Source organism: Aristolochia californica, unplaced genomic scaffold (genome assembly GCF_029961685.1).
Source record: "Aristolochia californica isolate CCGP_79_NKW_82.1479 unplaced genomic scaffold, dmAriCali1.0.hap1 SCAF_9, whole genome shotgun sequence".
Taxonomy (NCBI): domain Eukaryota; kingdom Viridiplantae; phylum Streptophyta; class Magnoliopsida; order Piperales; family Aristolochiaceae; genus Aristolochia; species Aristolochia californica.
The window spans coordinates 33,338,443-33,352,701 of NW_027182290.1; the positions used below are offsets into that span (position 1 = coordinate 33,338,443).

The 14,259-nt window shown below is 35.9% G+C and overlaps 1 protein-coding gene across 1 annotated transcript in view; it reads left to right on the plus strand.

Moving 5' to 3' along the window:
• Positions 1–1,725: 1,725 nt before the first annotated feature.
• The window catches only part of LOC137940019 (threonine--tRNA ligase, mitochondrial 1), a 29,227-nt gene continuing 16,693 nt past the window's right edge, over positions 1,726–14,259 (plus strand). Inside the window, exons 1-13 of the mRNA XM_068784914.1 lie at positions 1,726–2,071; positions 2,236–2,454; positions 4,556–4,667; positions 6,443–6,568; positions 6,653–6,712; positions 7,741–7,830; positions 8,149–8,223; positions 8,356–8,484; positions 8,637–8,726; positions 9,473–9,561; positions 9,658–9,754; positions 9,840–9,926; positions 10,171–10,255. Of these exons, the coding sequence (XP_068641015.1) occupies positions 2,339–2,454; positions 4,556–4,667; positions 6,443–6,568; positions 6,653–6,712; positions 7,741–7,830; positions 8,149–8,223; positions 8,356–8,484; positions 8,637–8,726; positions 9,473–9,561; positions 9,658–9,754; positions 9,840–9,926; positions 10,171–10,255 (1,156 nt within the window). The 5' untranslated portion in view covers positions 1,726–2,071; positions 2,236–2,338. The remainder of the gene's footprint in view (positions 2,072–2,235; positions 2,455–4,555; positions 4,668–6,442; positions 6,569–6,652; positions 6,713–7,740; positions 7,831–8,148; positions 8,224–8,355; positions 8,485–8,636; positions 8,727–9,472; positions 9,562–9,657; positions 9,755–9,839; positions 9,927–10,170; positions 10,256–14,259) is intronic.

Genomic DNA, 14,259 nt, shown 5'->3' on the forward strand with positions numbered 1-14,259 from the left:
TCATTTATATGACCTACTTCGTTTACTTCAAGCCTCTTTTACGAAACATGTCCTGCAGATATGAATATTTGTGAATATATATTATGGCCACAGGCCGTCAATGGCTTATGAAATGAACGAGGACAACCAACATATGTCAGGCATGGCATGTCAATTGCACTCTGGGGCGATAGAGTTGGGGATTAGCCTCAGATGAGAGACTATTTGACGTCGGACAAGATAGTGATTATCCTGTAAGGGATCAAATTGAGAATCACGGGTGGAACGCAAGAAATCCACCCTGAAATCGTAGAGAAATCTTCTCTAAATCAATTTAAAATATCAATATCATTCAACTATCCATCCCTAAACCTTAAACAACCTTTTAAACAAACTCAATGCTCCTGACAAGCCCGGGCTGTAGCTCAAAATAAAACAAATCCGAACCCTATGAATTATGGTCCAACCCAGGTTCAATACAAAATATCCAATTAAGGATTTGACTAAAGATCTGACTATGGATTTGACTCCGACTAAAGATTCGATTAAGGGCCCGACTATTTTTGCTCCAATCTGATTAAGAATCCGAATGTGTACCCGCATAAGATATTCTCACCTGCATCACTATTTCAAGAAATCTTTTGATTTTTTTATGTTTGTGGAAGCCTCATGCGCGAAACAAATAAATCAACATCGTTGTGTTCAATGAAGTGGTATAATTGAATTGTAATTTTTTCAAATTTACAATTATCAGCTAAATTTTTAAACAAATGAAAAAGGTATCTCATACAAAATAAAATAGACTATTTTTACAAAATAAAAACAAATATCATAAGATAAAATTATCAATATTTGTCCAAAAAAAAGAAAGGCTTGAGAGGGTTCATTCGATTTCAAGAGAAAAGGAGAAACAAGAAAGAGTAAGTCCGAAATTGTGTCATCCCCTTCCCCTTCTCTTCAACCCTTTTGATTTTGTATTCCTTTTCTTTTGATTTTTGGAAATGAAAAATCTTGTCCTTCTTAAGTTAGATGATGCTTGTTCTTTCACTAATTGCTAGTTCTGCCTTCCCTTCTCATAGTTCCCCATATAATCGTCTTGAGTTTTAGCTTGAGTTGAAGTGTTTTGAGTTTGGATTTTAAACGCTAGAGTTCTAAAAATCTTTGTTTGTTCAGTCCGAGTGTGTTAAATGGTGTATTGAGTTAAGATTTCTGAATTCATATAGTCAGTAAAGTCTGAAAAGTAAAATTGTGTTTTTCAATACAAAATACACATGAAATTTTTAATACTTTAATTAATTTCGATGTAATTAATTTTGTCACCTATAAGTACCTTCTATATTTTTCTAGATAATTAATATATTAAATTACAAATTTAACTCTTCTTAATGGATCATGGTTAATAACTTATGTCGCCCAATATACCATTCTCGCATAGAGTAGGTTAGTAATAATAATCAGATTTATTTTAAGTTTAAAGTATAATATATAATTTATATTATATTTATCAAATCAATGTTACTCCGGATCTAACGGGCCGGAGTTGCAGCGGGCGTAATTCGTTACCTTATCCGAAATCCGAATAGTATGGTATGGGCCAATATCCAACATTGGCGATACCATCGGGTTACGCTTTACGAAATCCGTTGGTAAACCGGTCGATTTAGGGTAAAAGTGTAAAACCCAATGGGTCTCGAGGTTTATTCTTATTCGTTCATTTTAGGTTTTCTCTCTCCCAGTGACAAAGCATCTAAGAAATCGCGCTCTCACTGCCGGAAGTAACCTCAGTGCTGCTGTGCATCGCTCCATGCCAGAAGGAAAGTCCCTGACCGTCGGCTCTTCCAGAATCTCCCCTGCAAAAACAGAAGTAAACTCCAACATCGTCTCCTGCAAACCCGAAGCTCTCTCATTCCCCTGATAGCCTCCTGGAAACCTCGTTCGTACATTTCCTTGAAAACTCGACCCGTATCTCCACCAGCTTTTACTGTATTTCGTGAACTGTAAACGATGATCGGAAGCGACTCGAGAAACAACCGAAAAAGCTCCTAGGTCACGGACTGTCAACCTAGTATACAATTTATTCATTTTCTGACAAGTAAGACGTCAAATTCCGTTCCCATATTTCTTTACAAAACGTTTTCAAAATGATATTTGAAATGGAGAATAGCTCAAAGAATCCGCTCATGTAATTTGTGAAAACCCTAATCTTGATATATCTTTATAATTAATCAAAACAGCCCTTTTTGAAATATTATGCAGGTTCGACTTGTAATACATATCAGAAGTCCATTTCCAGATCTGGTTCAGTTTGTGGGCTGCCGCTCCTCTCTTATCCCCCACCTGTTGCTCATTTTCTCCATCAATGGCCGTGGACCAGGCATATCTCAGTGCTGTCACTGAGAAACGCATTCGTCTATTCCAAAGCATCCAAGTGGAGCAGATCGCGTTGCGGGAGAAAATTGGTGGAGATACCATCAAGTAAGAGTGAAATCTTGTTTGTTTTGAGAACCGCTACATGAATTTTTAGAGATTTGTTTGTTAATGTGAGACTTTTAGCATTTTCTTTCTCTAAGCATTACGAAACAACATAGGTGAAAATCTCTTGTTATGGTAGCTTGTATTGTACCTTGCAGTTGGACTATATTTACCTGTTGATTCTCAGCACTAAGCCAGTGCATTAAGAGGGTGAACTTATATTACTCCCTCCGCTCATGTAATTAACGTGGGAGACGTGACCTGTCCAGAAGTACTTGGGCAGTTACAAGGTTTATGCTTCTTCTCAAATGCAGAACGAGGAACAGTACTTGAAAAGCCTGAGCCCTTGAACTAAACACAAAATAGAACTTAGAAATTACATATCAGAAAAAAAAGAGTTTCTCATTAGAAAAACAGAAAAAACTAGTTTGCGGTCCTTCGTTTTGCTGTTATATCCATTTCATGTTTGTTTCAGTTAAAGGTCACAGCTTCCCAGTTCCAATCATGCCAACATGTAACCTTGGCATTGGCACCGATTAGTGCTTTGACTCCTTAGCCTCCACACCAAAATGCATCCATTAATTGGCTAGTTTAATTGCACCAGAGTACTAAAGTACAAAAAAGAGAGTAATAAAGTACAAAGAAGAAATGACATCAAACATGATTTTATAAACAAAATTAAAATGTTTTTCTACTTACTGTGCTAGGCTTGAGCTATATGGCTCCCTCAGATAGGTCTTTAGATTTTATTTCTGTGTCTTAAAATTTTTCTTTAAGGTATAAGCGGCTGACAACAACTACATTTGCAGTGCTTGACTTGACTTGTGAGGTTCTAATATTTGGAAAATATAATTTGACTTTTGTCTGCTGTGTAATATCTCTTTATTCTACCTTTTGAATACTCTTTCAACTTTTGCTACTTGGATGTCTCATAGATGTTTCCTGTGGTAGGCTTCTCAGCTTCATCTTGTAGCTTTTGAAGGCTCACCTGAGACACCACTAGCACTTGAGAAGCTACAAGCCCTTTCCAAAATTAGTAGAGTCAATGGCATTTGTTTTCTTTAGCTTTTGGGGCCTTCTGGGCTCAACCCATCCTTTTTTTCTGAATCTAACGTTACCACTTACTCGTGAGCGTATTTGTACACATAAAAAGATTCGTGAAAACGATAGATTTTAAGGAACTTAGAACCTTTTTGTAGTTGTAAATGGGTACTTGGATCCTTCAATCACTTATTTATTTATTTATTTTCTGTGTACTAGTTGTGTCTTTACCTTAGGAGAGAATTTACTATCATTAATGTTAGCATAGCCACCAAGTTAGTTGCGGGGACTTCTGTGATGTTCTCAAACACAATTTGTTCACAAGAGAACTGAAATAGATGCGGCGTGGATTTCAGAGTTGTTCATTTACCATATGGGAGGTAAAGTAAGCTCTGATCCTGCAATGATGCACCAGGAAATCAGTAAAGAGAATTCTATCTATTTCCTTTGCATTGCGTCCAAAACTTCGTATGTGATCCTTGAAGTTTTCAGTGGAAGTGCATGACATAAAAATATAACACAAACTTATGATGCTTTATTTATTACAAACCAAGGTGAAAACAAAGGGACAATAATCTTACACCTCGATAGTTTCCCATGCCATAGTCTATTTCCTATTGAAGTGGTTTTTAATTTAGCACTTCAGGGTTTTCTGCTTTTTACAGGGATAAGGCTGCAACATATTAGATTCTTTTCATCATCCCAGTAGAACTTGGCAGTTTTAGTACGTGACAACAAATAATTATTTCTTGGTTACATGTTTATTAGAATGTTGATTGTAACTTTTTTCATAATTAATTCATAATGATAGTATATAATAAAAGGGCCATTCGGAAAAAAATGAAGAAGTGGCTGTATAGATCAAGTCTCAGATAAAGCTATCATGTAGATGGGAGGAAAAAAAGCAATATACGTAAAATGCTGCCCAGCAAAATTGGTAACTTGAGGGGTTTGTTTTACTCTTTTAAAGGAAAAAAAAATGTTGATGAGTTGGAGTTACAGAAGTTGTCGTATCTCTATGTCTGGAGCTTCTCTTTTATTTATGTTAATGCTTTCTCTTCAGGGTAACTATGCCTGATGGCTCTGTCAAGGAAGGAAAAAAGTGGATTACATCACCTTTTGACATTGCTAAGGCCATCTCAAAGAGTCTGGCTGCAGACGCCTTAATAGCTGAGGTTGGTGCCGATTCCTCTCATATTCCCTTTATATGACAGTTCTTAAGATTTTGTTATGTCTTATTACTTTTGAAAGTTATTAGTAAACTTGTGCAGTTCGCTTCTTTTTAGAAGTTCATCAAAATTTTGATATTTGAATCCAATTTTTTGTTTTTTCTTAAACTTTCTGGACTGCTTATTAATGTCAACAGATAACTTAAGTTTTTCGGAATCTGTGAGCTGATTCGCTCCCATTGCTGTTGTTTAGCCTTGCTACCACAGTCAGAATGTGTGAAACATATATGTTGTCTTGGAGTTATTACATATTGATCACCAAGAGACCCGAGAAAGGGTATGGACCACATGGGTTAAGGCTGTCTTATTTGTTTAAGGACCAGGTGCATATTGGGCCTTAGAAAAGATGATTCCACCGTTCCCCCTGTTATACATTTTCACGTTGTTGGATACTTATTTTTCTGTGGTGACTCTTGGTGTTTTGTATTTACCATTGAAATAACTAATTTTCCCTATGTCTGAGAATATGTCTTACATTTTTGGTGAGGGTCTGGAATCTGAAACAAACCACTAATGGACTTTGGCCCACCATGGTTTCCCAAGTACTGTTCAACTAAATGGGCGTTTCATTGTATAAAGTTTGGATTTAATGGGTGTGTTCACTGTTTAAAGTAGTTTTATCTTGATGTTGTGGATATCTTTTGTACTCCTAGATGTCTTTGAGGCCTGTAATCTTCTGGATAGTCACTATATGATTCCTTAATGAAAACAATGTTATTGAGCAGCTCATGGAAGGAGACAAAACATGATTTGCTATCATTTCTTTAGCTGGCTCTCTTCTTTCAATTTGGGGCTACTTTCTTGATTTTTTGGTGTTACTTGGCTGCTGTGAAGGGTCATGTTGACTGTTGAGAGATGACCAATCTGAACACCTGTCAATTTTTCCTTGCTTCAAATTTCTAAGCAGCAACCATTTTCTGTTGTCTTTTTTACAGTAGAAATACACGATCATTAGCTAGGAAATGTCTTGCTTCTCATTTAAGCTATGTAAAGAATGACTCTTTTCAATTTAGTAAGAAAAGATTATGAGTCTTTTTTATCTTTTGACAACCGTGATTGAAACAAGAAAAATGCCCACTGCATATGAAGATAATTAAAGTAGATCATCGAAAGGCATTGATCATGGGTGTGGCAAAATGGATGTGGAGGAACCCTGTTTCAATTCAACTTTCACTATAAAAACCACAAGCAATTTAAAATAGTTGGAAGCTGTCATGACATGGGAGAGTTTAGTATGGTAGAATCCTTGCTTCATTTGAACAACGTTCTCATTCTGATACCAATATCATATGGGCCTCTTCTTTGTGGGGGTGCTCAATTTTTTGAGCTGCAAATGCTCTTGGTGTTAGAGTCTTCTAAGCCAGAATTAGGCTCTCCTTAAAATCCATCTCTAGGTAGCATTGGTTTTTGGACGGCTACCCTGCAAATAAGTGCTTCTTGAGAACGTACTTGTGTTGACACCTTGGAAGAAACCCAAAGCCGATGCTATTCAATGAACATCTTTAATGACTTTCAAACATGTCAAAGAAGCTGATTTTACTGTTCACGTGACATGTCCTTGTTACATCTTTTGTAGCTGCTGTATATCTATACTGTTTCTCTCTCTCTCTCTCTCTCTTCTTCCTGGTGAAGAAAAAAGGTTAAGATTTGCAGTCATGTTGACGATCCTAGAAATCTTTTTTGTTGATGATCTTGGCTCAAAATGTTGCCTTTGGGTGAAGGTAAATGGGACACTATGTGACATGTTGAGACCGCTAGAGGGAGACTGTCAACTCAAGTTGTTCAAATTTGACTCCAATGAAGGGCGTGATACCTTTTGGCATTCTAGTGCTCATATACTTGGCGAGGTGAACTTAAAGTTATTCAAAGTGATGATGTAACTTGGTTTGATCTTTTAATTGAAGTTTTTTAGTTTTGGGTTAAATTGGCAGGCTCTTGAGAGGGAGTATGGTTGCAAGCTATGCATTGGACCCTGCACCACCCGAGGAGAGGTAATGGCTAGATTTAACCATTTATTTGGTGTCTGCTTTCTGATGATATTTTGGAACTTTCATCTGGCTTTGACTAAAACTCCCTACAATTTCTGATTTTAAAAAAAGTGCCTACTATTAGCCTCCTGTCTTATTAACTTCTATTATTTGAAAGTGACTCCTAATTGTTTGGTGGTTGCATATTTGTATTTGTTGGTTGAAATGCCTTTCAATGCATCTTTTGTATAATACATGGTTGCCTAGGTAGCATTTATGAGTGATTAGGCATCTTTTTTAGAGCAGTAAGTAGGATTTCAAGTGCTCTTCTTGCAGCAGCAACTAGAGACCTGCTCGTCTTGGTCCTGTACTTGTGCAGTTAGCCTAAAATGGAACCTTGAGTCTCTTCAGGAGTGTTGTATTGTTATTATTATTATTATTATTTTTTGAGAAAGGGCTATTTCTTACGCCCCAAGGCAAAAGAGAAGAAGCAGAAGCCCCCCGTACTGATGTATTGAAGGAAAAGCCCACTATGTTCTTCAACGAATTGAAAATTTTCTTCATCATTTCTCTTGTCCTCTCATCATTGAGTGGGACTCTGCATTGAGCATCTTTTTCTTTTTTAAACCTGAACAATGGGAATAAGAGTTTATCACAATTTGTAAATGGTAAGTATCAACCAGATGCTCTAGGAAAGCAGTTCGGCTTCGAGAGTTTATCCTTCTTTTTGACAAGAACCTGGTGACCCTGTCCAGAATCATCTCAATAACTTGGCATCATTGGCCAAGAGATGCAAATTCTCTGGCAGATAGTTTAGTTGTGAATGAAACTGTTTACCAGAAAATGACAGCATCTGCATTCTTGTTTTTAATGGTTTTTCTTTCATTGCTCGTGTCCCTTTTCTTTCTTGTTTTTCTCGTAATTGTTGTCACTTTTCATTTCCTTTTAATCTCTAAATAAATTCTTCTCTGTTAAAAAGATTAAAGAGGTGAATAGGTTGTCATCCTTCACATTAGATGATAATGTTAAATGATTATTTTCTCTGTGTATAGGGCTTCTATTATGATGCATTTTACAATGGCCTGGCATTGAATGAGGACCATTTTGAGCGAATCAAGTCACGAGCAAAAAAAGCTGTTGCGGTATGGTGTCTCCCGGAAATTTGATCTCTATATTTTCTGTAAAAAGGCAATTGTAATATGTTCTTTGTATGGTAAGTAGTTCATATACGAATGAAGAATGTATTACAGTTCGTGAATGGGTTAAAAGAACTGTTTGTCATCTGTTTTCCAACATCACCTGTCTCTTTTGATGAATATTGATTCGAATTTTTGAGGTCTGCATATTATCTTATACAGCAGAGATGATCCATTGAGCATTTACAAACTTTTCATTGTTTTAGATGAAGTGGTTGCATCCTCATTTGGCTGTCTAAAATAGTTCAACTGTTTGATTTACAGGAAAAACAACCATTTGAGCGGATTGAAGTAACTAGAGACCAAGCTCTTGAAATGTTCTCCGAAAATCCTTTCAAGGCTAGCTTCCTTCTAATTTGCTTTTAGACTTCACTTTTTGTTATCCAATATTTTTAATTGGAGGTTCTTTTGGCTTTTCCTATTAAACATGATGTAGCTTTCCATTCTCTAATCCGTAACTGTCCTATGCAGGTTGAAATCATTAATGAGTTGCCAGAGGATAAGACAATCACTGTGTATAGATGTGGTCCTTTAGTTGATCTTTGTCGTGGGCCACATATTCCAAATACGTCATTTGTCAAAGCATTTGCTTGTTTGAAGGTAATGTGATACGATCAGTTAATATTATTTTAGTAATTTTTTTAGCTTAATTTTGTACTTTATTTTTTCCCAATTTAAGTGATAACTTTAAAAATTCATTTAGTTTTCTGAAAAAAATAACTTATCATTCTTTACTCTTTATGAATTTCCAGGCCTCGTCGTCTTATTGGAGGGGGAAGTCAGACCGTGAAAGTTTGCAGAGAGTGTATGGGATCTCTTTCCCAGATGCCAAACGCCTCCAGGTATATTATGTTCTCCTAAGAATGACGCTATCCATGTAAAACATAAGTTGAGGAAAGTTCAAGCATTGTGCAGTTTCTTATTGAATTAGAAGTGTGAAGTTGGGTCCAAGACCCATCCCAAAATAACTAGCCAACTTAGGAAGCCTCTTTTCCAACAAATAAACTCAAGATCTTTGTACTCAATAATCCATGTAGGACCATTCCTTAAAGCTCCCCCTCACGTGTAGGCCGTCTTTTGTGGCTCTACATGCGGATAATTTGGGTGGAAGCCCACAAATGAGTATCAGCTCTGATACCATGTAAAGTTGGGTCCAAGGCCCATCCCAAAATAACTAGTCAACTTAGGAAACCTCTTTTCCAACTAATAAACTCAAGATCTTTGTACTCACTATTCCATGTAGGACCATTCCTTAACAAGAAGAGTACTTAAAAATTGGAGACTTGGAAAATTTGTTTTTGAAATAAAAAGTTATAGAAGTATTTAGCATTATATAGAATCTAAATCTAATATAAGTGGCTTAAAGCTTGTTTAGCCATCCTGAACAAATATAAGCTGTAGACGTGATTGGTCTTGTACCTTGCTCCTTCAGGTGTTTCTCGTAATAAAAATCCTCATTCTCATATTTTTTTATAAAAAAACTGACCATGGTGAAAACTGTAGTTGGTGTACCTTAACTGCTTTAAGTAAAACATGAGTAGTACTGTATTCCTTTTTTTATTACCTATTTTATCGGAAAATCATGCAGGAATATCTGCATATGTTAGAGGAAGCAAAGAAACGAGATCACAGAATACTAGGGCAGAATCAAGAACTTTTCTTCTTCCATCCCCTCAGGTGAGAGAAACTTTTCTTACTTCGCTGTTTGAAGAATTATTTTGAACCTCGCTCATGATTCAACTACTAGTTTTTTTTTTCTTTTTGGCACTTTAGCCCAGGAAGTTGTTTCTTTCTGCCACATGGGACTCGCATATACAACAAGTTGATGGACTTCATACGGAATCAATACAGGGAGAGAGGCTATCAAGAGGTTATTTGAACATCCTTTGACTTTCTATCCATGTATATAATCAGCATCTGATTATTTTCTGAATCTTTGTATGTACTTTGGGCAGGTTTTGTCTCCCAACATTTACAATATGCAGCTGTGGGAAACTTCCGGTCACGCTGCAAACTACAAAGATAACATGTTTGTTTTCGAGGTTAAATGTTGTTCGAAACGTTTCATACTATCAACTATAATAAGAAAACTTATTTCTGATGGGGCAAAAAAAATTAGCATGCAAGAATCAAGTGTATTACCTTCCAATTTTTGTCCTATCAATATTACTTCCCTAGTTTTAGTAATAATATTTTATTAATTCCTTCAGCTCACTAAAATCATCATTTAAAAAAAATAGAACATGGATTTTAATTTAGCTACAACAATTTGCTTTTCTCATGCAGATTGAGAAGCAGGAATTTGGGCTTAAGCCGATGAATTGCCCAGGACATTGTCTAATGTTTGAACATAGAGTACGATCATATAGAGGTAAGGTGCCATATGCATAAAAGATTGACAGGTTATAACTCTTGAGCAAAGTATCCTGAATCCATGAAGGCAAAATTCTTCTATTATGTACAGGAAGATATAGAGTACTCAATATTCATCTTTTAAGAAGTGGAATAGTATGCTATTACCAAAGTGAGAGAAAGAGAACTTGTATATTTTGGAATATTTAATTTCTATCTCATGCATAATCATGCTGATGTGAGTTTACATGAACTGTGGGGTGATCTAGCCCTTGCAATTGTCAAGAATGCCTTTGCTTTGAGAAAGGCTTTTCTACAATCACCGCTTAGAAATAGCATATCATCAATTGCCTAGAATACAAACTCTCTGACAAGTGAAGAAAATTAAACATGCCCTCTTCAACATTTGTTTTTGCTCTTTAACTTGTGAAATTGGACATGTGATCAAGCCCTTGCAATTGTTAAGATGTCTTTGCTTTGAGAAAGGCTTTTCTATAGGCACTGCTTAGAAATAGCATATCATCAATTGCCTAGAATACAAACCCTCTGACAAGCGAAGAAAATTAAACGTGCCCTCTTTACTATATTTTTTTTCTATTTAACTTGTGAAATTGGACACCTGGGAAGAAAAAGAAGTCATGCAAAGTTGGGAGAGAAGTTCTGAATGTCATTTTATTTCCAGCACTCAAGATTAGGGTCTTAAACATTGAGCCCTCTCTGTCTAATTAAACTGGTTACATTCAAAAGACTTTAATGCACCTCATCTACCACTAAAAACCAAAAACTTAAAAATAGACCAACTAATCTATCGTAAGTGCCAGCTTTTATTATCTGACGAATGACAATTTTACCACTTTGTCACATCTTGCAATACTCCACCTCAAGCTGGAGCATATATATCATGCATGCCGAGTTTGTTACACACAATAGTGAATTCCTTCCTCGGAAGAGGCTTGGTAAATAAATCTTGGAGTTGTTCAAATGGTTACACATAAGGAGTCACAATCTTACTAGACATAATAGCTTCTTTGATGACATGACAATCCACTTCTTTATGCTTTTTTTGCTTGTGGAAAACAGGATTACTAGAAATATGGCAGCTTGATTATCACAAAACATCTTCATTGGCTCCTCTTTAACAAAACCAAATTCTACAATGAACATCTTCTCCCACATCAAGTCACATGGAGTATGTGACTTGTCTTGATAATTTTTTTGGGAAATAGTCCATGTCTTGATACTTCTGCACTCATCTAACTACTACATGTTGTTTTTTGCTTTTCCATGTTACCAAATTTCCATCAACAAAGTGCAGTACCCTCTAGGCAATCTCCTTTCAAGTTTAGAACTTGCATAATCCAGATTTGAATCTTTAACAATATCAAGATGTTTATATGCTGCATGAACTAGCTGACCATTCCAACAACAAAGGATATGTCTAGATGTGTGACTTTAGTGCACAACAATTTCTCCATCAATCGTTGATATTCTGTCTTATTTTTTCGGGTTTGGACTATCCACACCATGCAAATCTTGGCCAACATCCTTACGAGTTTTTGTAGGTTTTTATCCCAACAAACCTGTTTGTTGCAATAAGATAAAATAAACAAATTATCCCATTAAAACGTCGTGCAACTTTTATTTCTAGAAAATATCTTAGCTTGCCCAAATCCTTAGTCTAAAAGTTCTTCTTGAGATGATTTTTAGTCTCTCAATACCAGCCTGATCACTTCCAGATATCACAATATCATCCACATCGACAATTAAAATTACTTCTCTTTGAACAAAAACTAAGTGATCTGCATGACTTCATGGAAAATCAAATCCCATAACAATGTTGCTGGATTTTTCAAACCACGTTCTAAGGCTTTGTTTTAATCCATAGATAACCTTCCTTAATCTACATACCTTTTGCTCTTTACTCTGAGCAACAAACCCAGGAGGTTGCTCTATATGTACCTTCTCCTGCAAATCCTCAACTCTAACCTCAATTAACAGGTCTTGAGATTAAAATTCGAATTGAATTCAATCGGGTTATAAGGGAAAAAGTATAAAATTAATTCACTCCAAAAGTCAAAGTATTTCCCTTTGCAACAAGCCATGCCTTGTATCTATGAATGGAACCATTCGTATGATATAGATCCGTCTACATCCATTAACAGGCATCGAGATTAAATTCAATTGGATTGCAAGGAAAAATGTATCAAAATGATCCACTCCCAAAGTCTGAGTATATCCTTTTGAAACAAGCTATGCCTTGTATCTTTGAATGGAACCATTTGCATGATATAGAACAATTAACATCCTATTAGGTCTACCCCTGGAGGACAATCACAAAACTCCCAAGATTTACGAGATTGCAATGCATCCATTTCTTTTTGCATAGTACTTACCTACTTTTGATTGTCTCTAGCCTCATGATATGACATAGGAATAGTAGAAGATGGTAGCAAGGTTATAAAATTCCTTTATGAGGGAAAAAAGAGTTCAAATGACAAAAATTTAAAAATGAAATACCGAGTACACGACCTTACCACTTTTCGAAAGGCATTAGGAAGATTGAGGTCAGAAAATGCAGGTTGGGAAGGACCTCCAGGCAAGTCAGATGTTGGAGAAGGATCATAAACACTATTCTTCTAGAAACTTTGATCATTTGCACCAACTACATTTTCTAGTTAGACAATTATCTTTTCCCTTCTTTTTTGTAAAGGTTTCTGATTTCTCTCTTCATGTGGGTTTGTTAGTGGCACAATTGGAATTGGAATAAGAACTGATGGAGGGGAATCAAAGGACACATTAGAAATAGGTAGTATTTTCGAATAATGTTACTTCAATAGAGATATACAATGGCTTATTGATAAGGTCAAAACATTACTCGAGAAGAACCAACAAAGATACACTTAATCGCTCGAGGAGACAATTTTTGTAGCCCAAGCTTAAGAACACGAGTAAAGCAAACACACCTGAAAACTCTGAAAACAACAACAAAAGGGGCTTATCCGGGCACAAAATTTTCTGTCTCCCCCTAGAAAAGGTATTCGATTTATCAAGTAACCAGTTGTAGGGACAACTTCTCCCCAATAGAAGTTCAGTACCTTCATCTGAAATAACAAAGACCGAACAACATCAAGTAAATGCTCGACTTGCCCTTTTCCCCACTCCATTCTATTGTGGAGTGTAAACACAAGTCCTTTGTTGGATAGTACCATGAAAGGCACAAAATTTTTTAAATGAAGCACTAAAAAATTCTTTGATATTTTTGAACATTGCACACAAATATCAAAAGAAAAGGGCACTTTTATTCCATTATAAAATTTTTTGAATACACCCAAGAGCTTTAATCTTTCCTTTAAGAGGAACACACATGTGATTCTACTTAATCATCTATACTGGTGCCCAAACAAAACTTTGACATGAGTATGACTCCAAATATCTGACTGAATCAGATCAAAAGGAGACAAAATCTCTTGGCGTGAAAGAACTCGTATGATGTTTGCCAAGTTGACAAGCCTCACACTCTAACATAATATCTTCTACGCATTGTAATTGGAATCTTATTCCTAGATCAGCCAACTCTTTGGCTAATAAATTGGCAAAATTCGAAACTTCTCAGCAATCTCTCATTGTATGGGAAAGATTCCCTCTTTTGTAAATTGCTCTTTTGAGCTTTTGTCTTAATAAAAATCAGCATCATTTAAAAAAAAATAAAAAACATAACTTCCAGTTTCAATGCAGGAAAGAGATGGTGCATCTTGGTTGGAGATAGATGACTGAGACCGAAATGCCACTGTTATGTAGAAGAATCTATTTTTAAGGCTTTACCTCACCAATTTTCTACTCCATCCAAGTAACATAGACTGTCACATTTATGTCCTCTACCAATCATCTTTCCTGTCTAGAGGTCCTGAAAGACACACATAGAAAAAGAAGGTTACAAAACAATTAATTGATTTTGTCAATTGACTCAACTAACAATAAACTTTGGAGCATGTAAAGAAAATTTTAAAGATAAGGAAGAATGTA